Source organism: Marmota monax, unplaced genomic scaffold (assembly GCF_021218885.2).
Source record: "Marmota monax isolate L192 unplaced genomic scaffold, Marmota_monax_Labrador192_F-V1.1 WCK01_AAM20220418_F8-fsc00043, whole genome shotgun sequence".
In the NCBI taxonomy this organism is placed as follows: Eukaryota; Metazoa; Chordata; class Mammalia; order Rodentia; family Sciuridae; genus Marmota; species Marmota monax.
Window position 1 is genome coordinate 10,038,145 of NW_026691982.1, and position 25,402 is coordinate 10,063,546.

The 25,402-nt window shown below is 33.8% G+C and overlaps 1 protein-coding gene across 7 annotated transcripts in view; it reads left to right on the forward strand.

Moving 5' to 3' along the window:
- The window catches only part of Ift88 (intraflagellar transport 88), a 132,185-nt gene that overhangs the window by 84,868 nt on the left and 21,915 nt on the right, over window positions 1-25,402 (forward strand). For all 7 annotated transcript variants that reach the window (XM_046447645.2, XM_058580644.1, XM_046447650.2 and 4 more), the window contains 2 exons: window positions 1,264-1,329; window positions 11,901-12,007. In XM_046447645.2, coding sequence (XP_046303601.1) covers window positions 1,264-1,329; window positions 11,901-12,007 — 173 coding nt within the window. The remainder of the gene's footprint in view (window positions 1-1,263; window positions 1,330-11,900; window positions 12,008-25,402) is intronic.

Consider the following 25,402-nt stretch of genomic DNA (forward strand, 5'->3'; position numbering starts at 1 on the left):
CACCCAAATTTATAATAGGAAAAGTATCTCACATCTGAAAAGCTTAAGGAAAACTCAGAAATAGAACTAGACACTTTTTAATACCTAAGATCACTAGATATCTTGGTTTATATTTTCTGCTACTGCTTTTATTACATTCTGTGCTGATACCACTTGTCCTGAAGGATAGAGATGACAATAATTTTAGAATAACTGTGAAGTGAATGACTTTGCTTAAAATATCTGAAATTAAGCTAGGAGATTGATGTTAACAAATTTATAATCGCTCTTATAGAATATAAAAATGACCCAGGTAAAGATAGTCTTCAATTCAAAGGAAACACAAATTGTGAAAGTGTTGACTGTGTATTCTCACTCAGTTTTGTAGGAAGTGTCTTTATCTTTGAGCACCTTCAGTATGGCACCAGAGAATATTTTATACACACTCCAGTATAGGGCTTGATCTATAACATTACTATAATCCTACTGGATATACAATTTGACTGTACTATATACGTTTTATTTATATCAGTGTGAGTTTCCAGTTGTCTAGATTCATTTCAATGTCAGTCATGTAAAATGTACGAAAACAAGCTCTTCTGACTGCTTGAGTTATTGAAGTGCAAGGTTAGAAGAAACAGCATACATTTATTAAGAATTTGCTATATGCTACATGTCTCCTATCCCTATTTCATTTAGATCTCACAACAACTTTTCAAAAATTAGAATAGCCATTTGTCTTACACAGTGAAGCCCAGAGAGATTTTTAACTTATTTGGTGAGATTTTGGGAAAGATCTTTGACCTAAACTCATTTTTCCTATTTATTACTGCTACACGAAGCCACATTTTTTATTATGAAAAAATTGCTTTCAGTAGACTTTTCAATGTTTTAAAAAAAATTACCTTTTCCTACTAGATAATGACATTGAAATTACTTTTAGTTTATCACAAATTATTTTTAAATTTATCAGTTGTTCATCTGGAAAATTCCTTTTTCAGAAATTGAATGGATCTTAATTTTAGCCACTAAAATATTTATTTTAAGAAGTAAAATAAGTTCCAACCATTACCCATTTGCTTTTGCTCTAGCCCTTTTTAAATTTATTTTATCTGTACATTTTTCTCTCACAAGTTATAGTAAGAATGTGTATAGCCTGTGGCAAATATGAAGGCTTTCTGCCAAACCACAAAGGTGTGCAAGCATATTAGATTAAAATTAATATTTTGCCAAATCCTATTGATTTGTATAATTTGCTAATGTATTATATTTTTTTATTTATAGGTAACTACCAAAAAGCATTAGATACTTACAAAGATATTCACAGAAAATTTCCTGAAAATGTTGAATGTAAGTGATCTTACATTTTATAACTTTGAAGGCACAAGATCGGTCTCATATTTTAGTTCTAATATAAAATTACATTTGCTGAAGTAATTACATACAAAAGTGTCACCTGTGTTTTCTGATACATGTATTTAATGTTTTCATAGAATCAGAAAATTTGACTATGTAAATATGTATTTTTATAGAATTTAATTATTGATAGATTTTTTAATAGAATACTGAATTCTCTTCAGTAATAAAATATCTCAAGTTTTATAAAATTTTTTAAGAATAAATTTTAACTTATTGAATTTTTAAAGTTTATAAACTGTGGCATTTTAACTGTTCATTTTCATATATGATGTTTTGAGGTTGAAAAAATACTTTTAGAGTTTATGAAAATAGAACATTAATAGTCTTGTTGATGCTGATAGCAAATGATTTTTAATGTTACTTTTAATTTTTAAAAAATTTTTTTTATTTATAGATGGACACAATATCTTTATTTTGTTTATTTTCATGTGGTGCTGAGGATCGAACCCAGCACCTCACATGTATGAGGCAAGCGCTCTGCCACTGAGCCACCACGCCAGCCCTGTTGCTTTTAATTTTAAAATATTATTTCAATATTTTATTTCTCAGCGGTAAATTAGATTTGTAGAAAATATTCATTGATTTCTCATCATGTTACACAATAGATTTCATGCAAACTTTATGATAATGTGAAGTATTACAACAATAACAACAAAATCAGGATAAAGAAAAAGAGAAAATACCTAAATTCATTTACTGTGTGTACTCATTGAACTGTATTTTTTGCCCTGAATTGCCTTGTACACAAAGGAAAGAAAAGAGTTAGTTATATAATATTATTTTATGAAGAAGTAAAAACTAGTTCCTTGAGAAGAAAACTTTCAATTCTTAATTGTACTTGAGACACCAAGACATGTAGCAGATAGTCATCGAAAGATACAGTAAATACTTCAAAAACATCTGCATCAAATGAAACAACATGTTTGAAAAGACTACTTTTAATTTTTTCCTTTACTGACAATGAATACAAAAAGGCACATTACAGTTTAATAGAAATAAATCTGTCCTGAACCGAGTTTTCTGATGACCCAGACTGAATCAAGGATTAAATAGACATTCTGCATGTCCCTTAATTATATTTCTCCATGTGTCTTTTATTTTAGCTTTTATTAGCTCTGCAGTAGATAGCTCAGCTGTGATCTTTGGTAATGGTGCAGGATCAAGGTATTCTTTAAGGCTATTTAGAAGTAGGTTTATAAATTCATAGCTGCATGCCAATCAGGAAGCAGGCTACAAGGAAATTACTTGTAGAATTCTTTGAAAGTACAGACTTCTAGTTTCCTACCTTCAGATTGTCATTTAGGTATGCAGTGACATACCTAAATGACATTTTTTTTACCTTAATTTTCTTTTTAAAAGCATTTGATGTGATTCTTTGTTGTTGTTGTTCTTTTTAGATATACATGACAAGAGTGCATTTTGACATATTTTATATATATATATATATATATATATATATATATATATATATATATATGGAGTATAACTTCCAATTCTTGTGGTTGTACATGATGTGGAGTTACATTGGTCATGTATTCATATATGAACATAGAAGAGTTATATCCCATTCATTCTACTGTCTTTCCTATTCCCATCCCCTCCTCTTCCCTTCCTTCCCCTTTATTTAATCCAATAAACTTCTATTCTTCCCTCCCCACCTTTATTGTGGTTAGCATCCATATATCTTTGTGAATGGGATAGTTTTCCAACTTTCTCAGAGAGAACATTGGCTTTTGGTTTGGGGAGTTGGCTTATTTTCACTTAGCATGATAGTCTCCAGTTCCATCCATTTACCAGCAAATACCATCATTTCATTCTTGTTTATGGCTGAGTGATATTCCATTGTGTAGTACCAATTTGCAGTCTCACCAGCACCTTTTTCCCCACATCCTCACCAACATTTACTGTTACTTGTGTTCTTGATAATTGCCATTCTGACTGGAATGAGATAAAAATCTCAGTGTAGTTTTAATTTGCATTTCTCTAATTGCTAGAGATGTTGAACTTTTTAAAATATATTTGTTGACCGATTATATGTCTTCTTCTGTGAAGTATCTGTTCAGTTCCTTTGCACATTTATTGATTGGGTTATTTGGTTTGGGGTATTAGGTTTTTTAATTCTTTATATATCCTGGAGATTATTGTTCTGAGGTGCAAGTGCAAAGATTTTTCTCCCATTCTATAGGCTCTCTCTTCACATTCTTGATCATTTCCTTTGTTATTAAGAAGCTTTTTAGTTTGATTCCATCCCATTTATTGATCTTGATTTTTCTTCTTGTACTTTAGAAGTCTTGTTGAGGAATTCTATTCCTAAGTCAACATGATGGAGAGTTGAACCTGCATTTTCTTCTAGTGGATGCAGGGTCTTTGATTCTAATGCCTAAGTCCTTGATCCACTTTGAGTTGAGTTTTTGTGCATGGTGAGAGATAGGGGTTTAATTTCATTTTGCTGCACATGGATTTCCAGTTTTCCTAGCACCATTTGTGGAAGAGGGTATCTTCCTCCAATGGATGTTTATGGTGCCTTTTTCTAGTATTCAATAACTGTATTTATATGGGTTTATCTTTATGTCTTCTATTCTGTACCATTGGTCTTTATGTCTGTTTTGATGCCAATACCATGCTGTTTTATTACTATAGCTCTGTAGTATCATTTAAGGTCTGGTATTGTCATACCTCCTGCTTCATTTTTCTCACTAAGGATTGCTTTGGCTATTCTGGTCCTCTTATTTTTCCAACTGAATTTCATGACTGCTTTTTCTATTTCTACAAAGAGCATCATTGAAATTTAAATGGGAATTGCATTAAATCTGTATAGCATTTTTGGTAGTATGGCCATTTTGACAATATTAATTCTGTCTATCAAAGGACATGAGAGATCTTTCCATCTTATCTTCTAAGGTCTTCTTCAATTTCTTTCTTTAGCATTCTGTAGTTTTCATTGTGGAGGTCTTTCACCTCTTTTGTTATATTGATTTCCAAATATTTTTTTGAGGCTATTGTGAATGGGATAGTTTTCCAAATTTCTCTTTCAGTTGATTTGTCGCTAATGTATAGGAATGCAATTGATTTGTGGGTGCTAATTTTATATCTTGCTACTTTGCTGAATTCATTTATGATTTCTAGAAATTTTCTTGTGGAGTTTTTTTTTGGGGGGTCTTCTAAATATAGAATCATGTCATTGGCAAATAGAGATAGTTTGAGTTCTTCTTTTCTATTTGTATCCCTTTAATTTCTTTCTTTTGCCTTATTGCTCTGGCTAGAGTTTCAAGGACTATGTTGAATAGAAGTACTGAAAGAGGGCATCCTATTTTTAGAGGGAATTCTTTCCATTTTTCTCCATTTATAATGATGTTGGCCTGGGATTTAACATATATAGCTTTTACAATGTTAAGGTATCTTCCTACTATCCCTAGTTTTTCTAGTGTTTTGAACATGAATGGATGCTGTAATTTGTTATGCTTTGTCTGTATCTATTAAGATATAAAATTATGTGATGCTTTAAGTCTATTGATGTGATGAATTACATTTATTGATTTCTGTATGTTGAACCAACTTTGCATCCTGGGATGAACCCCATTTAATCATGGTACACTATTTTTTAAAATATATTTTTGTATGCGATTTGCCAGTATTTTTGCATCTATGTTTTTTGGGGATATTAGTCTGAAGTTTTCTTTCCTTTGATGTGTCTTTGATTTTGATATCAGGGTGATACTAGCTTCATAGAATGAGTTTGGAAGGATTCCCTCCTTTTCTGTTTCATGAAGTAATTTGAAGAAGATTGGTGTTAGTTCTTCTTTGAAGGTCTGGTAGAACTCTGTTGAGAATCTCTCTGGTCCTGTGCTTTTCTTTGTTGGTAGGCTTTTGATGGTATCTCTGTTACACTAGAGAACTGGTGCTTTAGAGATTACACAAGAGAGAGCGTGATAGCAGTGATAGTGCTATAAAAATGGAGCAGCTCAACAGTCTGGCAGGCTGAAGAGTTTCTCAGCCTAGCACTTCAGACATTTGAGATTGTATAATTCTGGGTTATGAGAAGCCATCCAGTAGATTTTAGGATTTTTGACAGCATCCGTGACCTCTATGAACCAGATGTGATAGCACTTTCATCCCCAGTTATGAAAACTGAAAATCTTCAAACAAGGCCAAATGTCCCCTGAGGAGCAAAACTGCTGCCAGATGAAAACTACTGCTGTAGCCACAGCCCTTCTGCACAGGGTCCGGGCAGGGAATACCTTTAAGCAAAGCCAAGATTTTTCCTTTATAGAGAATTTCAGAATTACTCTAAAAATTAAATGAAAGATTATATGCCATAAGAAATGTTCAACATGATTTTGGCCTATACAGTTTTCAATACAAGTGTTATCAATAGACTATCTTAACTGTAGCTTTAGAAAAATTATATTGATACCTGTAGCATGTCTTATTTTTAGCTGAGTAGTTTCAAATGAACCAAACAGGATAATTTAGTTTTAAAATATATTCTTCACTCAAAAATTGGCCTGTTCTATAGACTGCAGGTGGTATTCTACATTTCATAGGACATTCACCAAAATAAATGATTTTTATTTTACATTAAATATCCTAAGACACACTCTTTGGAACTTAGGCAGATAAGAGAAACAGTTGTGTGTTATTTGTAGAAAATACAAATTACCAGGGGCTGGGGTTGTGGCTCAGTGGTAGAGCACTTGCCTTGTACATGCGGGACCTAGGTTCGATTCTCAGCACCACACAAAAATAAATAAGTGAAATAAAGGTATTATATTCAACTACAACTAAAAAATAAATATTAAAAAAAAAGAAAACACAAACTACCTTCTACTTTCTTATAGAAAATACAAATTACCTGTTAATATAAGTGTATACAAAGGCAATTTTTATAGTAGTATGTGGACATTTTAAATTATTTTAGTCTTGATACTTTGCAATACTTTAATGGTCATAAACTGGTTATTTATGTACAAATTCTTGAGTGACTACTGTATTCTAGACACCATTCTACTAGCACTGTTGATGTGGCATAAAACAAAATGGACTGAAATCCTTGGTGTCGTGGTTTGTATTCTAGTGGGAAAAGAAAGACAATAAGATTATTTATTTAGTAGTCATAAGTGCTGTGAAGGAAACACAGGTAAGTAGGTAGAAATATGGGAAAAGCTAGTGTTTTAGACAGGGTGATCAGGGGAGATCTTTCAGATGCCCAGGGTAGCATTTGAGCAGACATGAAAAGATAGAAGGAAGCAAGACACTAAGACTTGGAATTGGTCAGAGCACAGTGGACCTTGTTATGGAAGAGCAGAAGGATGAGTCAGAGGAGGTGGGCTGTATGAACAGACAGGATATATGTTTAAATAATTGCCTGTGTATACACTTATCTTAACAGGTAATGTGTATTTTCTACAAGAAAGTAGAAGATAATTTGTGTTTTCTACAGGGTCCTCTCAGGCCTCATATCAAGACTTCAGGGTGTATTTTTAGGGAAATGATAAACCATGGAGAATTTGGACCAGAAATGTAATATGACTTCACAGAGCATCACTAAAAGTAGGATTAACTCACCCTCCTGTACTTTAGGTCCAGATCAAAAGATCATTTCAGCTGCTGTCTGGAGAATAAACTGGGGTGGGCAGATTCACATGAGAACTGAAAGTATTAGCTTGGACTCAAATGATAAGAGTGGAGATGATGAAAGTTGGTCAAACTCTGAATGTGTTTGGAAGGTATTGGTGACAGCATTTTCTGGCCGTTTGGATGTAATATGAGAGAGAGGGATCAGTGGGTAGAGAAGTCAAGGATAACCCCATAGATCTAGAAGTGGGCAACTGGAAGGGTAGAGCCCCTATTCACTGAGATGGAAAACTGGAGAAGGAGCAAGATTTAGAGAAAAAATTCAGCTTGTATTAAACATGTTATGTTTGACCTACCTCTTAGATAGCCACGAGGATCTGTTATTTGGTCACTTAAAGTTGGGGGTCATCAGCATATAAATTTAATGTGTTAAGTATGTTTTTTGTGTTCTTCTGTTATAATATGTATTCTCTTTATTTTGTTTTTTTTAATGTGGTGCTGAGAATCGAACCCAGTGCCTCACGCATGCTAGGCGAGCGCACTACCACTTGAGCCACATCCTCAGCCCCTTATATTCTCAATAATATTTTTAAATTAGTGTGTGTTAGCTTTAAGCCTTCCCTGTTTCTTTATTCATTCATTCATTTCCCCCAAATTTTTATCAGCTATTTTTTATGTGCTAGGAATACAATTTATGTTAAGTCTTGATTTTGGCTTCCTAGGATTCACTGATAGTCAGTTGTCTGATATAGTATAACAGTTAATTGAAAAATGTCCAAAGTGCTGTGGAAGTACAGAGCCCTTAATTTTACCAGTATCAGGAGACAATTTCCATAATTAAGTTTCACAGAGGAAGTAACATTTGAAGTAGCTTTGAAGGTTACAGAGGCTTTACCAAGGAGGTAAGGCAGAAACGGGCATTCCAGGTAGAAAAATAGCATTAAGAAGAACAAGGAGATTTAAGAATGCAGATTCTATTTTAAAATGTATCCTATTTCAAAAACTGTAGCAGATGGAACATATGTTTTCTTATACTACAAACAAACTAAAAAGACATTTTCCAAAAATTATAAACACAAAAATATAATTAAATTTGGGGCAATTTTGAGGACATTTTCTAATTAGCAGATTAGAAATGCTGCAGGGGTAGGTAGGCAGTGAAAAATTCAACAAGAAACAAATCAATTCATAACACAGAACTGCAGGAAATACCATGAATTGGAGACATTCAAGAGTGGGAGTTGTGTCTACTGGTGCTGAAAGCAGAAGGGTTGGCTAAGAATTAGTGTAAGGAACAGCTGTGTTTCCAAATCCCCTACCTAAATTGTACAGCAAGAAATTGGGCAAAATGCAATGAGGTTGTTGGTGGGTGATGTGGTGAAATGTACTTAAGAGTTATTTAATAATGTCAAAATGATTAATTGTAAAAGTAGGAGAAAGAGAAGAATAACTCGGATATTTATGTGGACAGTAGGAGATAAAGTGAGAGAAAATGCAGAGGAAAAAAGAGACTTTAGGGGAAATGATGATGTCAGTTTAAGGTAGATTTTCTTTGAGGTATTGCGGATGTCAGGTAGATTTATCCATTCTATTTAACTTTAGCAAAGTTACAATAATGCGTAGAAAGAAACGCAGTAAAAGCTGAGGAGAAATGTGTAATCTGGAATTATAGATTAGTTTTAAATGATCTACAGATACAGTTGAGGTTTACAAAAGGAGAAAACTTCCTAGGGGCAGTTCATAAAGTAAATATGGAATAACCAAGAGTGGAATCCTGGAGCACACTAACATTTAAGTGAAATAGAGGAAATGGTAAAGAGACAGAAAAGGGGAGTCAGGAAGATAAGCCAAGGGAGAAGGATTTCAAGAAAAGACATGGTTGTTCATGAAGTAAAAAACTAAAAGAATTGGCAGGAAGCCAGTGACTTTGAAAGATCTTCAGAGAAGTAGTAGCGGTAGAAACAGAATCACTGTGGGTTGGAAATGTGAGTGGAAATTGAAGTAATTGACCACTTTGTGGAATTTATATTTGAAGGAGAATGGAAGATGAAATCTAAAGAATGTAGCAGAATCCAGGGAACATTTTCTTGAAGAATGTGAAAAGGTGAACATTTCTGTTGGATAAGAGGAATGGTCGAGTAGAAAAGGAGAAATTGAAAGTATGCCCAGAGAAGCCATGGTGATGGAAAAAGATGTTTGAGGGAATGGAATTTACCATACAGGCTAGATGGGTTAACTTTGGAAAAATGCTAGAGCATTTCTCATACAAGAAAATATTTAACAGAATACTAAAGCACAAGAACGGTTTATCAGTATCTTTGTAGACCAAGAACAGGACAAAGCCCAAGGTACATTTTGTTGGCAACTACAGGTTGGAATAGATTGCTCCTTATTTCAGCCCAAGTAAGGAGAGGGGATGAGAAGTCAGCAGGGAACTATGAAAAAATGTGCCATTGAACAAGGAAATATAAATAATTTTTATAACCCAGAGAAAGAGTTTAAAAAAGTATTATAGGAACTAGGAGAAGATGCATATTTGGTCCCTTGTAATCCCCGCCCCCTCTTTTTTTTCTCTGTTGGCAGTGCTAAGGGTAAGACTAAGTCAAGAACAGACAAGCAGAAAGTCAAAGGCTAAGGTGAAATAGGTTGATACAAAAAAAGGGGGGGGTAATACTAACAGTATGATATATAAGAAAGGATTATAGGGAAACTAAAAATGTATAATAGTTAAATTCTAACTAAAGGCAGTAAAGAGTAGAAAATCAAAATTAGTAATTGGAAAACTGATAATTTATCCCAGAATGTGGAGAAAAGAAAAGAAAAAAGATTAAAGAATTTAAGAGTTGGATAGATTCAGAAGACCAGGAAGACACAATATAAAAAATAGAAGCACTGACAAAGAATAAAACAGAACAGTTGCAATAAAAGCAAAAGTCAAAGACAGAATATAAGAAATATTCTATAATAAGCACCCCCACCACCAAAAAAAAAAAAATCTTCTGTCTGCAAAGAAAAATAATTTGGATAGCTACCAGCCACACTAAATACCAAATACTAAATACCTAAGGCAGTAGAACAGTCTTTACCTCTGCATGTAAATGCAACAGAAAGACATTCTTAGATATATGGGGGCTAGAAAATGTACTCATCTCTCCTCAGCCACAAAAAGTCGTTTTGAAAACTTAGTAGGAGCTCTCTGGAAAGCTGACTCAAACTTTAAAGCTCAAAAAGGGAAATAAATACTTTTATATCAGAACAAGTCAGAGTCAAAATTAATTTGACTGTAGATTAACTAAATGAAATTTTCTAGAGTTAAATGTAGGTAATTATAAAATATAATTTAAGAAAGTTGTGGTGAGGGTATAAATGAGAAGAATGCTATATTTCTCTTAATTTATGAGGGCATCATAAAATACCTTTGAAATATAGATACTGATAGGAAAAATATAACAATAACAAGCTTCCCTATTGTGTGAGCAGCATTCTTCTCTTATGGGAGAAAAAGCAACTAGACTTCTAAAATTCTACTCATAGTAGAAGTTAATACAGTTTCAGGAAGGCAGAATGGTAATATGTATCAGGAGCCTAAAAATAATCATAAAGTTTGAATGCCAGTGAGTCCACTATTTAATAACTTAAGGAAATAAGAGAGCCTCAAAAAATTTGAAAACAACATTCAGAAAAGTGAATAAAATTATGGCATATCATAAAATATTCTTCAGATATTAGAAACTATTTTTAATATAACCTGAAGTTATTCTCTTTGCAACTGAAAAAGTATAGGAAAAATACATATTTTAGTTTTGTTTTGTCTACAGGTAAAAGACAAAACTTTCATTTTGTTCTTTATACCTCTACATTTTTTAAAATCTTCTACAATGATCTGCATTGCTGTTGTATTGAGGGAAACAAATTATTTTAAAATTAAATAATAAAAATATTTAAGGTAATTGAGACCATAAATGGCAGAAGCCATTCTCATTAATGCAAAAACAGAATCATTGAGGTTTTGGTTATTCATTACTTACTTTTTAAATTTTGTAAACTCAATCTTAAGTACACCTGGCAGCAAATCCCAGAATAGCATAAGACCTATAGCAGGTGAAACTAAATAATATGTCACTGGTGATTAAGTATATGTATGTATGTAAGTGATAAAAGAAGTTTTCATCATTGTTTTATGCATTGAAATGATAAACACAGAAAGCTCAGGGATGCATTTATGGGACTGAACAGGAAGAACAAATAGGCAGAGGTAAGGTATTGGGATGTTCTGATTCCTCACTTCTTAGGTGTTCATTTCTTTTTTTTTTTTTTTAATTGTTTTTATTTTTTAAATACCTGACAGCGGAATGCATCATATATATATATGTTGGATAATGATGTCCATAGGTGTTCCAGCCTTTGCTAATTATTTTATATATATTTGATGTTGACTTTTTTTGCATTCCCATTGCTTTGCACATAATGTGAATAGTAGTTATTAAAAGAACAAATTAATGACAATAAAAAGAACATATATTACTAATTTTTATTATTATTGTTATTTTTATTATATGTACAGACTGTCTGCATTTTGTAGCCTACTCTCCCTTACAGCTGTTTACATGTATTTATGAATTACCCTTTAGCACATAAACAAATGTTATATCTGCCTTGTGAGTTCTCACCTGGCAGTGTCTTTGAGCCATGTTTCTTCTAGGATCTGACAGTTTAAGGACAAGGCAAGTGGAAAGGATCCATTATATCCCCTCCAAGGGAGTCAGTTCTCCAGCGGTCCAGAAATTGTAACATGTAATTATTTTTCAGGAGTAAAAGAAACACTGTGTGCTCATCATTTTTACCTCTTTCCCAGAAGACTGAGTTCATTTGTTGGCCTTTTATCACTATACGCATGTTCTTCCCTAAATCTATTTTTTGCAATTTAGGTCTGCGTTTCTTGGTTCGCCTCTGCACAGATATTGGATTAAAAGAAGTTCAAGAATATGCCACAAAACTCAAGAGATTGGAAAAAATGAAAGAAATAAGGGAACAGGTATCTCATATGGACCGAAAATCGTTGTCTGTTCGTTTTCAAAATGTCATCCTGCTATAGGTGAAAAATATGACATTAGTAGCTTCTGTCAAAAATCAGAGTTGAAATTTTCTTCTGCCCTGTCATAAGATGAGGAATAACTGAAATTTTTGTTTTAGGATAAAATTCTATCAGAAGTGGGTTTCCAATAGAAGAAAGAAAACTGGATTCTGTGTAGTCTTTAGTGGAAAGCTATTAACAAATATTGTAAATTTCCACAGCATGATATAACTTACAGGTTAATTTGAAGGCTTGTTTTAATTGGAGAGTCCTGCATCCCTTGAGAGGCAACCACTTGTCTACAACAATAGTCATTTTTCCTTAAATATTTTTAATATAATGGAGTTTGGCTCTGAGAATAACTTTAGCACACACTGAAGCATTTTTAAGTCGTTTCTATATTCTGTGCAGTATGTAGAATAGCAGTGTTCTTATTTTACTACTTTAAAGAATCATCTACAAAGTTTGAGCCTAGACTATTTAAAAGTTTAATGTGGGGGTGGGGATGTGGCTCAAGGGTAATGCGCTCGCCTGGCATGCGCGGGGCGCTGGGTTCGATCCTCAGCACCACATAAAATAAAATAAAGGTGTCCACCGAAAACTGAAAAATAAATATTAAAAAAATTATTTAAAAAAATAGATAAATAAAAGCTTAATGTGAATTCTGAATATTTCCTTTTATAGAAAAAGTAAGTTCTTGAAACTGATATTGCTATATTAGAAAAAATTCTAAATAAGAAATTAAATTATTTTTTCTTAAATTGTGAAAATATGCTGACAAAGGACTATTTAAAAATAAAATTATCTTGGATATAGAGAAAATCTAAATTGTGTTTTTGTTTTCAAAATACAATTGTTGTATTTGATTTTAAGATGCAATCTTATGGGCTGGGGTTATGGCTCAGTGGTGGAGCGCTTGCCTACATGTGTGAAGCACTGGGTTCGATTCTTAGTACCACATATAAATAAAGTCCATTGACAATTAAAATAATATTTTTTTAAAAAAAGATGTAATCTGATAATTCTCTTGTAAAGGTATCCAGTTGTAAAAAGATTATGGGCAAACAGATTTTTTTACTTTAATAACTCTAAAATATCAAGTTGGTTTAAAATGCTAACGTAGGGTATATATTAAAATGTGCTATAATGGCCAATATAATTCCATATACCAAATACTAATTAATTAGATAACTTGTATGAAAGCTTTGTAAAATGTAAACTGATATTAACTGAAGTTCAAATGATCATAATTGTCATAATTGCTATTGAATGTGTTTCATTAATCAGAATCAAAAATGAATATATATATATATAAATAATATGTATATATTATATATATATATATCTTTTTTAATTATTAGAGCTTTATGTGTAGTGGTTGGGTTCATCCTCATACAGAAGTCGATTTTAGTTCATGATTCCCCTTTTCCTTCCCATCCTTTCTCCCTTCTATATTTCAAACCTAGAACGTTTTTTGGAACTCAGTTCATTATCATGTAAAATTCTCTAATATAGAACCCTAAATGTGCAGAGTCAGATTCTTCAGACTTTACAAGTTTAAGGATTATTAGTTTTAGTTAAACTGAAGAATGAACAAACTACTACAAATAGGGATCATGCATAACACACTTCTTACAATTTATAACCTTAAGATGATGGTATATGCATTAGCGCCTGTGATTTAGTAGACTTCTAATGTTGACCCCTTTTTTTTGGTACCATATTGTTTTACTCATAAAGATACTCTCATGTATAAGTGCCAATCTATAAATTTGAATTATGCACATAATATTATCAGTATGGTAATCTAATAAAATCTAAGCTTACACAGTCCCATCTATTTTCAGATTGCTGCAAAATGCAATCAGAATACTACTTATTTTTTCTTTCATATGTAATTGCATTGGCTGTCCAAAGGAAGAATTTTGTCAACAATTTATAAACTAAAAGAAAAATTTAAAAAAAAATGGATGACGTTTTCACTTTGCAGATTCAGTGAAGTGTGGTTTTGGCTTCAAAAACTGGTTTACTTAAATCAAAATTTACAAAAATTATGAAAATATATTCATTTGTTAAATATGTTATTTAGCACAAACATTAAATTTTTTACAAAGCAAAAATTTTAACTTTAGAAAACAGATTAAAATAATTTGCTAAACATGTTTAATCAATATAGTAATTTTGATCTTTATGAAAACCTTTTTTTGTGTTGACCTCTTTTAAACAGTGAGAGGTAGCCTTTTAACTAACTCCTTAGGAACTTCTTTGCAACCAGTTCACAAAGAATCTTAATGTAAACTTAGGATTGATTCCAGAGAATTCCTGGGAAATGAGCTTGAAGGACTAAGATGAAAGCATCCTCCTTTAAGTAGAATTACTTCTTAAAATTTTTTAGCATTTACCATTAACACAATTTTCCCACTCTTAGTTGTATCATAGTTGAATCAGTAGAGATATTGTTCTCTCCTTCTGATTTTTATAGGGTTTGGGTCCAAACTTTACCTTTTCTTCTTCCCTTATCCTCTTTGCTTTATTATAGTCTCTCTATATAGTTTTAAACTTTTTTTTAATCTGACTACTTTGGACTAATATTCATAAGTGCTAATGAAATTTATTATATTTTAATGAATAATGTCATTGAAACTTTTGCTTTCCCTTGCTACTTAGACTCCTTATTACTCTTCCATTAAAATATTTATATGTTCATTAATCAGGTTTTATCTATTATTCTCATACACCTAGAATCTTTTTATATTCATCTGTACTGTGAAAAATAAAACAACCAATTTTTGGTAAAAATAATGGTTTCTTCTGAGAATGTATGCAAAAAGGAATTAGAACTTGTGCTTGTTAATTATTAGCAAGCCTTGTTTTCATTGGGATGGTATAATTGTTAGGGACAACTATATTTTAAGAAGAATATTTAAGGGGTTGAGGGTGTAGCTCAGTGGTAGAGTGCTTGCCTAGCATGTGTGAGGCAGTAGGTTCAATTCTCAGCACCATATATTAAGAAAGAAAGAGAGAGAGAGAGAGAAAGTAAGTTCCATCAACTACTAAAAAATATATATATATTAAAAAAAAAAAAAAAAAGAAGAGGCTGGGCATGGTGACACACTCCTGTGATCCCAGCGACTCAGGAGGCAGAGGTAAGAGGATCGCAAGTTCAGAGCCAGCCTCAGCAATTTGGTGAGGCGCTAAGCAACTCAGTGAGTCCCTGTCTCTATACAGCTAGGAATGTGACTCAGTGGTTGAGTGTCCATGAGTTGAATCCCTGGTACTCACCACAAAAAAAAAAAAAAAGGAAGAATATTTAAAATACCTGGGAACAAATCATTTTCAGGGACCACCCCCCAGGAATTTTAGAAATATCCATTTTTCTACAAATAAATGTCTTATTAATTACCAATAAATGTTTTATTAATTGCAAATAAAAACTAATATTCTACTCACTAAATAATTTCCTAGTGGCTTTATAAAGACTGCTTTAGTGAACTTACATGATTTACCCTTGATATAATTAAACTATCCAATGTTTATCTCCTTACATCTCTCTATACTTATATTTACTTCTTTGCATAATATTTTATCACTGGTCTCATTAAAATTTATATAAAACCCAATGCCACTTGGATGTATCCTCTCATTATTACAGCTTTTCCTTAGTATTTCGTGCTCAAAGTTTCTTATACCTTAGTCATTTGGGGGGGGGGGTTCTTTTGAGTTATGCATGACAGTAGAATCCATTTTGACATAATTATGCAAGCATGGAATATATCTTGTCCTAACTCAGACCTTAGTCTGTCTTTGGAATTAAAGTCATAGTCCAAATCTACAAAGTACTAAAATAAACATTGAGTCTCTCTTTTCAATTTCCTTGAAATCTACTTGGTTTCTTGGACTTCATAGTCAGTGGCATTTTCCCTTTTCTCCCTTTTCCTTAAATTGTTCTATTCACATTTAAGAGTTTTTTCTATATTCATTATTGCATCATAAATAATAAAAACATTTTCTTGAGGTTTTTCTCATCTAAGTTTTGCTTATAAACACGGTCAAGGGGGATCAATGAAAAAGAAAGGTGCTAGGAAGAAGAAAAGAGGCTTAAAGAGAAAGAATGCACACATCAGGTAACTCTTGTCCATCCCATTTCTATTTGTCTTTCCCAGATAGTGAGCCTATGTGGCAATACATTCTGTTTCCTGGCCTATGTAGGGTATAAAACGTTAATTATAATGCTAAATATAATAAACATTGGAATTAAGGATTCTCTCCTTTTCTAAATTTGAACCTAAAGCTTCCTGTTACCTTTTTTGTTTATTTCTTCTTATCTTTCTGTTTCTTGTTTAGAGCAAATCCTGATGCAGAAGCTTAAACATTTTTCCTATATAATTAAAATTTCTTCCAAACATTATTATTAATGTCTATATAATAGCTTATTATACAGATATATTTAGACTTATTTAAACGTTTTCACTTTGTTAGACAATCAGATGCCTTTTTAATATTTGATAATTTTCTGTGATCAGTCTAGTTTTCAGATGTTTCTTGTTAAAGTTTGTGGCCCCAATGATTATTTATAGGTGAGCTCTTCCATGTTGTTGGATTGAGATATTTTATGAAATAGTCATGTTTTGAAACCAGAGATTTTTCTAAATAATAACATTCAACCTTTATCTGGAGCTGCTACGGAACACAGAAATGACCCTCAGTCTTTCTGCCTTTCTTTTCTCTTTCCTTCTGCTGGTAAGGTAGAAATTTGGCAGCAGAAAGGAGAAGCTGAAGTGAAGAACCTGGGTAACATATTCCTGAGTAATGTTAGCAGTCTTTGTTTTTCTAGTAGCAGCTTTTCCATTAATTCCACTTTATTACATCTGCTTAACTAGATGTAATTAATTAGTAATAACAATGAGGGCCCCAGGGATGTTACCTCAGTGGTAAACTGCATGCATGAGGCCCTGAGTTCTGTCCCTGGCACTGCACAAAATAACAATAGTGGCATACATTTGAGCGCCTAAGTGCAGACACTGTTCTAAATATATTAACTAATCCAATGAATTCACTAATCCTATGATGTTGAATATGGTCTCATCATTGCTATTTTCTGTAGATGAGAAAAGAAACCACATGCTACTATGTTGAGGGGCAGACATGGAATATCATTCCAGGCCACTGGCTCCTAAGTCCAGGCTCCTAACTCATGTACCTTTCTACCTTATGAATGAATGGGAGAGAAATAGGATTATGCAAATAAGGGTTTTCACTTGAAATGTAATCCTTACTTAATCTTCATCCAGAAAAGTTAGTGACTCGTACAAGGAATTATATTAAATGTTTCTTGCAATCAGCCTGCCATAATTAGATTAGGGGTTAGGGTCTTGGAATAGTGTCACTTGAGATGTGGTCCATAACCAGTAGAGCCTCAGAATCTCCTGAGAGCTTCATAGTGTTGCAAAATCATACATTTGTCAAGATTCTTTAAAATGGAAAAAGTTTTGTATAAACTTAAGAAAGATAAACCAATCCAGGTTTGTGTGGTCAGGATATATCTTCCTGTACTCCTGACTCCTATTTAAAAATATTAGAGTTAGAAATTTTATATAGATTGATTTTTTTTTTTTTTTCAGAGAAACTAGTCTCCTTTCTGGAACTATTATGGAAAGAAAGGAAGACTGTTCTGCCCCTGTGCTTGGGGAATCTACCCATTTCTGAGTAAGGAAAAAACTTAGCACATTCTGCATTTGTTAAGGCCAGAAGGAAGCAATTCTGGGCATAGTGCTATTGGCCATGCCAGGCCAGACAGATTTACTACCTGCACAGACAGACTCACTTGTTCCCTTTTGTCCTCATTGCTGGATACCATGAGTCCTATAGCAATGTGAACTAGCCCCTGGAAACTGTGAGCCCCTTAGTTACTGTTTTTATAAAGATGTTTTGCTCTTTTGCTTCACTAAACATCAAAAGCACTACTTGCAAGGAAATCTGTAATAATTAGATTGTATAGGTGGAAAAGAGCAAAATGAGAAGAGTGAGAATTGAGGACTGAGTATTTTAAAAATGAAAAAGGAAGAGAAAAATATCAATCAAAATACCAAAGAGGTTAGAGAACAAAAGGAAACTATTAAGAAGAAAAATAAAATGGATAAAGAAAGAGTATACAAAATACAGAAGGTTTTCATTACCAGCCCCCAAATAGAAATATGTTAATAGTTAATATTTTTAAATTGTTCTTAAGTGTTCAAAATAGTCAAAAAGAGAAATATCCTACCAATATTTGCCATCTCCTTCCTTAACCATAACAGAAAACATTTCTTAATTCTTTCTGTTGGCCAGATTGACAAAATATTATATAATTAATTCAAAGTTAATATAATATGTAGTTGGTACTTTACCCATGTTTCCAGTTATTACGCCCCAAAATTTACAATCTTGTTGAATGGATACCTGTTCCATTATAATAACAAAGAGATTCCATTTTAAGATCCCATAAAGACAGCTTTAAATTGACTATACTTAAAAAAGATTTTTAAAGTTCATGTATGTATTAAAATCTACAAGAATGTCTTACAACTGTTATGCATTATTGAATTGAATAAATTTCATAAAGTACTGAATAGAATATACATTGTTGGTATCAAATTTATGGTGATTTGTGCATTGATTACATTTTCTTGAGTAAGATTACCAATCACTTCTTAAAAGCCATTGAAAGCCTTCTTAAAGGGTTTTATGCGTTGCCTTGTATTGGTTCCGTAGTTCATTCACTCAGAAAGCATTCCTTAAAATCTGCTGTGTATCTCAAAGGATCTAGTGAGGCCTTATAGTTGGCTTTGGCTGTGCATAGGAAGTTAAGGTCATGTTCATGAATTCATAGCCACTAAGAAATGTTTTGAATTCTATTTTTTTTCTTGAATATGAAGTCAGAGCCGATCTTCTTAAGAATCCTTAACTAGGTAAAAGAACTGCTTCTGATTTCATTGGACAGGTACCAGTTTTTTTTTTTTTTAATTTAGTTTTTAGTTGTAGATGGACACAATACCTTTATTTCAGTAATTTTTATGTAGTGCTGAGGATCAAACCCAGGATCTCACATGTGCTAGGCGAGTGCTCTACTGCTAAGCACAACCCAAGCCCCAGACACCAATTCTTATGGAATAAAAGCATAGTATGGTGGACAACACCCTGAACTATTTTTTTTACTTGACATTGGTCAGCTTTTTAATCTGGAATGGACATTTAACCTCTGGACCACATTCTGGTTCTCAGTGTTCAGAGATTAGTACTTCTCAAACTATCTGTGGTGAAGTTATTATTTGTAGTTTGTCATTGACATTACTAGAAAAATAATCATGCATTTTGGATGTCAACAGTATCAAATCATTATAAAAGCATTTAAGTCCCTGCCCTCAACCTCTGTGTTCATCTCCTCAAGGATGTTTGGCAATTTGTGGACACAGTGGTTTCCAGACCACACTTTGGGTAACGCTGTTTTAGATGATTTATAGATCCATCACCTTGTAATGGTTGATTTTATTCCATTACAAGAGAGTAATATGTGACATTTATGGTCATACATCCTTATTGAAAATATAGATTTTTTTTTTTTTTTAATTTTTTATTGTGGGTTGTTCAAAACATTACAAATTTCTTGACATATCATATTCCACACTTTGATTCTAGTGGGTTATGAACTCCCACCTTCACCCCATACACAGATTGCAGATTCACATCAGTTACACATCCATTGATTTACAAATTGCCATACTAGTGTCTGTTGTGCTCTGCTGCCTTTCCCATCAGAAAATATAGATTTTTTAAAGGTAAAAGATGTGGGTTTTTTTTTTGTCCTTTCAAACATTTATTTAATTTGTCCTATTGTTTTACTTGCATCTGCTTTGTTCCTCTATTCTGTACCTTCATTTTTTTCCTGAATAAAATTGCCCCCCTCCGCTCTTTTTTTTTATATTATTAAAATAGTAAATGTTCTTTTAGAAATTCAGGCAGATTACTTTTGTAAGTAATTTTTAATTCAAATTAAAATATATAAAGAAAAATATGACTCATTCATCCCTCTACTTAGAGGTCACTATTAGCATTTTATCCTCCCAGTCATTTTTACAAATGTCTGTAAACAAATATATTGCTTTTTAAATGAGACTTTTTTCACAAAAATTTTTACAAAACTACTATCTTATAACTTTTACCCCCTATTTAAGCAAAGTAACATGGGCAATTCTCCGTGTCATTAAATACAGATTACTGTTATTATTTTGGTTCTGTATTCCCTTATGTGGCTGTTTTCTTCCATTTTAATATTGATAGGGTGAAAATCATTTTTTCAGTTCTTTTTAATTTTTATTTTCATGTCTACCATTACTTACTATTCCAAATGAGTACAAATTTCTGTGAACTTTATGAAGTGTTAAAACTCTGAAAAGGCGGGAATGAGTATTTCCCATATTCAAAACCCTCATCCTACCACATGGCAAGAGCTTTTATTACTGTATTTGATAAGCATTTATTGTGTTCCTAAAATATACCTGGTCCTTCAGATTTCAGGTGGGTCATGTATCATCAGATGTGTCAGTATAATACAGGCCCCTTGTGCCCCAGGAATACAGTCTTATCTGTAGGAGAGCCACAAGAATCAGTCCCCTACCAGCATGCCCTGTAGAGATACAGGGGCCACCATGGCTGGGGCTTCCACTGTGAAGCCAAGGAGCTTATTAGCTGTAGGCCCTCATTTATAGTGGCCTACTTCTGAATAAATTTTTATTTTGGAAACTTATTTTATTTTCAGTTTTTTATTTTCTTTTTTCAGAAGTTTCCCACACAAGTTCTGGATCTACCCCACCATCATCATTCCCTTTTCTCCCAGCCCAAGAACTACCATAAATTAAATACACTTGATCTTTATTTTCTCATCTCCCAGGTGCCCTTCAAGTCAATCTAACCATGACGCTTCCTGTTCACAGATGGCCTATTAAGATTAATCCTTTACAAGTAAATAAATATATTGGATAGTCTTTTTACTCTGCCTGACCTAGGGGTGGGTGTGTTTGTAATCTCTCTAACACACCTCTCCTGGTTTCTTTTTTCCTCCACCTCTGCCTGCTTTACCTCTCATTCCACAATGACAGGACAGAACCAGCTCCTGGACCAGCCCTGGAATCCCTGGGGAGTATTCCTGTTTTCATGGCACTGTCCCTAGAGGGCTTTACTTTGCATCTGCTAAGGATGTCCTTGGGTCTGCTAAAAATGCTACTAGTTAGACCTCCCTCTTTAAAATGGCATGGGAGATACCAGTGATCTAAGGCTTCATGTTCCCTATTTCTTTAAATTTAGAACTGTATCAAACTAATGGAGTTCTTGTTTGGGGCAGTATTGAGGATGAACCTGGAGCACTCTAGCACTGAACTACACCCCAGCCCTTTTTTAATTTTGAGATAGGATCTCCTTAAGCTGCTGAGGCTGCCCTCAAACCTGCTATCCTCCTGCCTCAGTCTCCTAAGTCAGGTGCTGGGATTACAGGTGTGCATCACCACAACTGGCCTGTTCAAACTAATGTTTCAATAAATGTTTTGTATTTACTTGGAGTTGCCATGTCTGTAACTTCCACACAAAATCATTGTTACAGCTATTGCAGTGATTGATACATGAGACTCATTCTGATTGAATTCATTAATTTTCAAGTGCCAGCAAGTAACTGAGTGGAGCACCACACTGCGCATAGGAAGGTGGTGAGGGAGAAAGATAAGCCAGAAGAGCATGGCCATGACCACGGGGAGCACCTGGTAGAGTGAGTGTACTGAGGGAGGGGCCACCTGAGATACACAGGAAGTCCACCAAGGGATGAGTTAGGAAGCTAAGGAAGGGACTAGCAGGCAAAGGAAGGAACTAAAAAGTTCACACATGGAAGAAGCTGGCATATCCAAGAGGATGCTGTTGCCTTTAACTCAGGATGCAAGAGGGACAGACAGTTGCCAGAATTGAAGAAGGCAGAATGAGGTGTTTTGTGGGGCACAGGTGAGGATACTGAGTAAGCTATTGGGAAACCCTGAGGTCACTCTGCACTCCTGGGACTTTTCCTGGGAGGAGGAGAGGAAAGAGTGAAGTTACCGAAGCAACCCAGGCTTAGGTTTCTCTTGGTGAGCTGGAAAGACGAAGTGATCAAGGGTGTCAGGGTTATGATGTGGCTATGCTGAATGATGTGGGTCAGGAGTCTAGATGGATAGAAAGTAAAACTATGAAAGGATTATTAAGCAAGCCAGGGAAGTGGAAGATTCTAGATGAGGGCAGAGAGCAAATACAACAGGTAGAGTGGTGATCATGGAAGTGCACACAGCTTCCTAAGTGTTATTCTGACCTGGTGTCTTTGCTTTGAGAAACTGTCGGGTCACATGGGCTTTTGTCCTGATGAGATTATTTTTAGCATTTACAGGTCTTTCAGATATGCTGGAAATGATCAGTCTGGAATAGATGAAAATCAAGTTTTGAAATAAAGTCAGATGTTGAAATTCTTATTTTGTTACATCTTTTGAAGGGTTTATTTTGTTTGTGAAGGCAAGGGAAAAGCTGGGGTTTCAAGGGAGGATTCCGCTTTTTCCTTATTAGTGCATTATAGTTGTACATAATGGTTGGACTCATTTGACGTAATCATACCTGGGTGAAATTTAATTTATTCCATTTTAGTTTCTGGTTTCCCTGCTTTCCCCACTCTCCTCCCTCCCCCAGTTCTCCTCCCTCTCCCATACTGGTTTAATTCTGTTTGTTTGTTGGTTGGTTGGTGCTTTATAGATATACATAAAGGTGGGATTTATGGTGTTATATGTATGTATGTATGTAGTGTAATTTTGTCAAATTCATTCAGCATTTTCTTCTTCATCCCTCTTTCCTTCCCCCTCACTTTCCTTCTTCTACTCCACTGACTTTCTTTCTTTATCATATCTGACCCTTGCCTTTTTCCCTGCTTTACTCTGGTTTCCATATGTGAGAGAAAATATTTGATCTTTGGTTTTCTGAGTCTGACTTTTGTCACTTAGCATAATATTATCCATTTGCTGGCACATACCTTCTTTATGAATTACATTCTTCTTTATGGCTGAGTAAAACTCCATTGCCACATTTTCAGTATAACTGTAATATGCTGATTTTAGTTCTTTTGGATAAATACTGAGGAGCATGGTAGCTAGATCAAATGGCATTCTATTTCTACTTTTTTGAGGAATCTCCATGCTGCTTTTCAGAGTGGTTGTACTAATTTGCAGTTTCACCAACAATATATGAGTGTATCTTTTCCCCCACAACCTTGCCAGCATTTATTATCATTTTTATTCTTGATAATTGCTATTCTGACTAGAGAGAAATGAAATCTCAGTATAGTTTTGATTTGGATTTCCCTGATTGCTGGGGATGTTGAATATTTTTTCATATATTTGTTGACCATTTGTGTTTCATCTTCTAAGAAATGTGTTCAGTTCTTTTGTCCATTTCTTGATTGGATTATTTGGGGTTTGTTGGTTTGGTTTGGGGTTTTTTGTTTGTTTGTTTGTTGTTAAGCTTTTTTAGTTCCTTATGTATTCCAAATATTAGTACCATCACAGGAGTAGTTGACAAAGATTTTCTCCCATTCTATAAGCACTCTCTTTACTTATCATTTCTGATTTTTTTTTTAAAGAGAGAGTGAGAGAGCAAGAATTTTTTTAATATTTATTTTTTAGTTCTCGGTGGACTCAACATCGTTGTTTGTATGTGGTGCTGAGGATCGAACCCGGGCTGCACACATGCCAGGCGGGCGCGCTACCGCTTGAGCCACACCCCCAGCCCCATCATTTCTGATTTAAGGAAGTCAGTGCCTGCACCAATATGTTGGAGTGTTGACTGTGTTTTCTTCTAGCAATCACAGTACTTTTGGTCTAATTGCTAAGTTTTTGATCAACTTTGATTTGACATTTGAGCAGGGTGAGATATAAGGATCTAGTTTGATTCTTCTACATATGGATATCCAGTTTTCTCAGCATCATTTATTGAAAAAGCTGTCTTTCCTCCACCATATATTTTTGGCACTTTTTTTCAAGTATTAGATGACTATAACTATTTGGGTTTATCTCTGTGTCTTCTGTTGTGTTCCATTGGTTTTCATGTCTGTTTTGATGTCAATACTAGGCTGTTTTGTTACTGTAGCTCTCTAATATAATTTGATATCAGGTATTTGATGCCTCTCCAGCATGACTCTTCTTGCTCAAGATTGCTTTGGCTATATTTGGTCTTTCATTCTTCCAAATGAATTTTAAGACTGTTTTTTTCTAGTTCTGTGAAGTATGTTACTGATATTTTGGTGGGGATTGCATTGAATCTGTATAATGCTTTTGGTAATATGGTTGTTTGGATGAACATGGGAAGTCTCTCCATTTCTAAGTCTTTTTCAGTTTCTTTCTCCAGTGTTAGATGGTTTTCTTCATAGAGGCTCTTTCATCCTTGGTTAGATTAAGTGCCAAGTTTTTTGTTCTTTTTTTTTTTTTTTGAGGTTATCATGAATGGCATAGATTTCCTGATTTCTTTCTCAGCAGAATCACTATTGGCATATAGGAAAGCTATTAATTTATGAATGGTGGTCTTGTATCCTGCTACTTTGCTGAATTTATCACATCTAGAAGTCTTCTGATGTAGGATTTTTTTTAACTCTTCTAGATAGAGGATCATGTCATCAACAAACAGATAATTTGACTCTTCCTTACCTGTAGTTTTTTTATTATTATTATTTTTAATTGTAGATGGACATACCTTTATTTTATTTATTTATTCTTATGTGGTGCTGAGGATTGAACCCAGTGCCTCACTCATGCTAGGCAAGTGCTCTACCACTGAACTACAACCCCAGCCCCTTCCTTTCCTATTTTTTTTTTTAATATTTATTTTTTTTAGTTTTCGGCGGACACAACATCTTTGTTTGTATGTGGTGCTGAGGATTGAACCCCAGCCACACGCATGCCAGGCAAGCGCGCTACCGCTTGAGCCACATCCCCAGCCCCTTCTTTTCCTATTTGTATCACTCTAATTTTCTTCTCTTGCCTGATTGCTTTGGCTAGTGTTTCAAAAATTATATTGAGTAAAAGTGGTGAGAGTGGGCATCCTTGTCCTTTTCCTGATTTTGGAGGAAAACCTTTCAGTTTGTCTCCATTCAGTATGATGTTGGCTTTGGTTTGTCATATATATCTTTATAATGTTGAGGTAAGTTCCTTATATCCCTAGTTCCTCCAGTGTTATTGTTTTTTTAAAACAGTATCTTTTTTATTTAATATTTTTAGATGTTGATGGACCTTTATTTCATTCATTTATTTATATGTGATGTTGAGGGTAGAA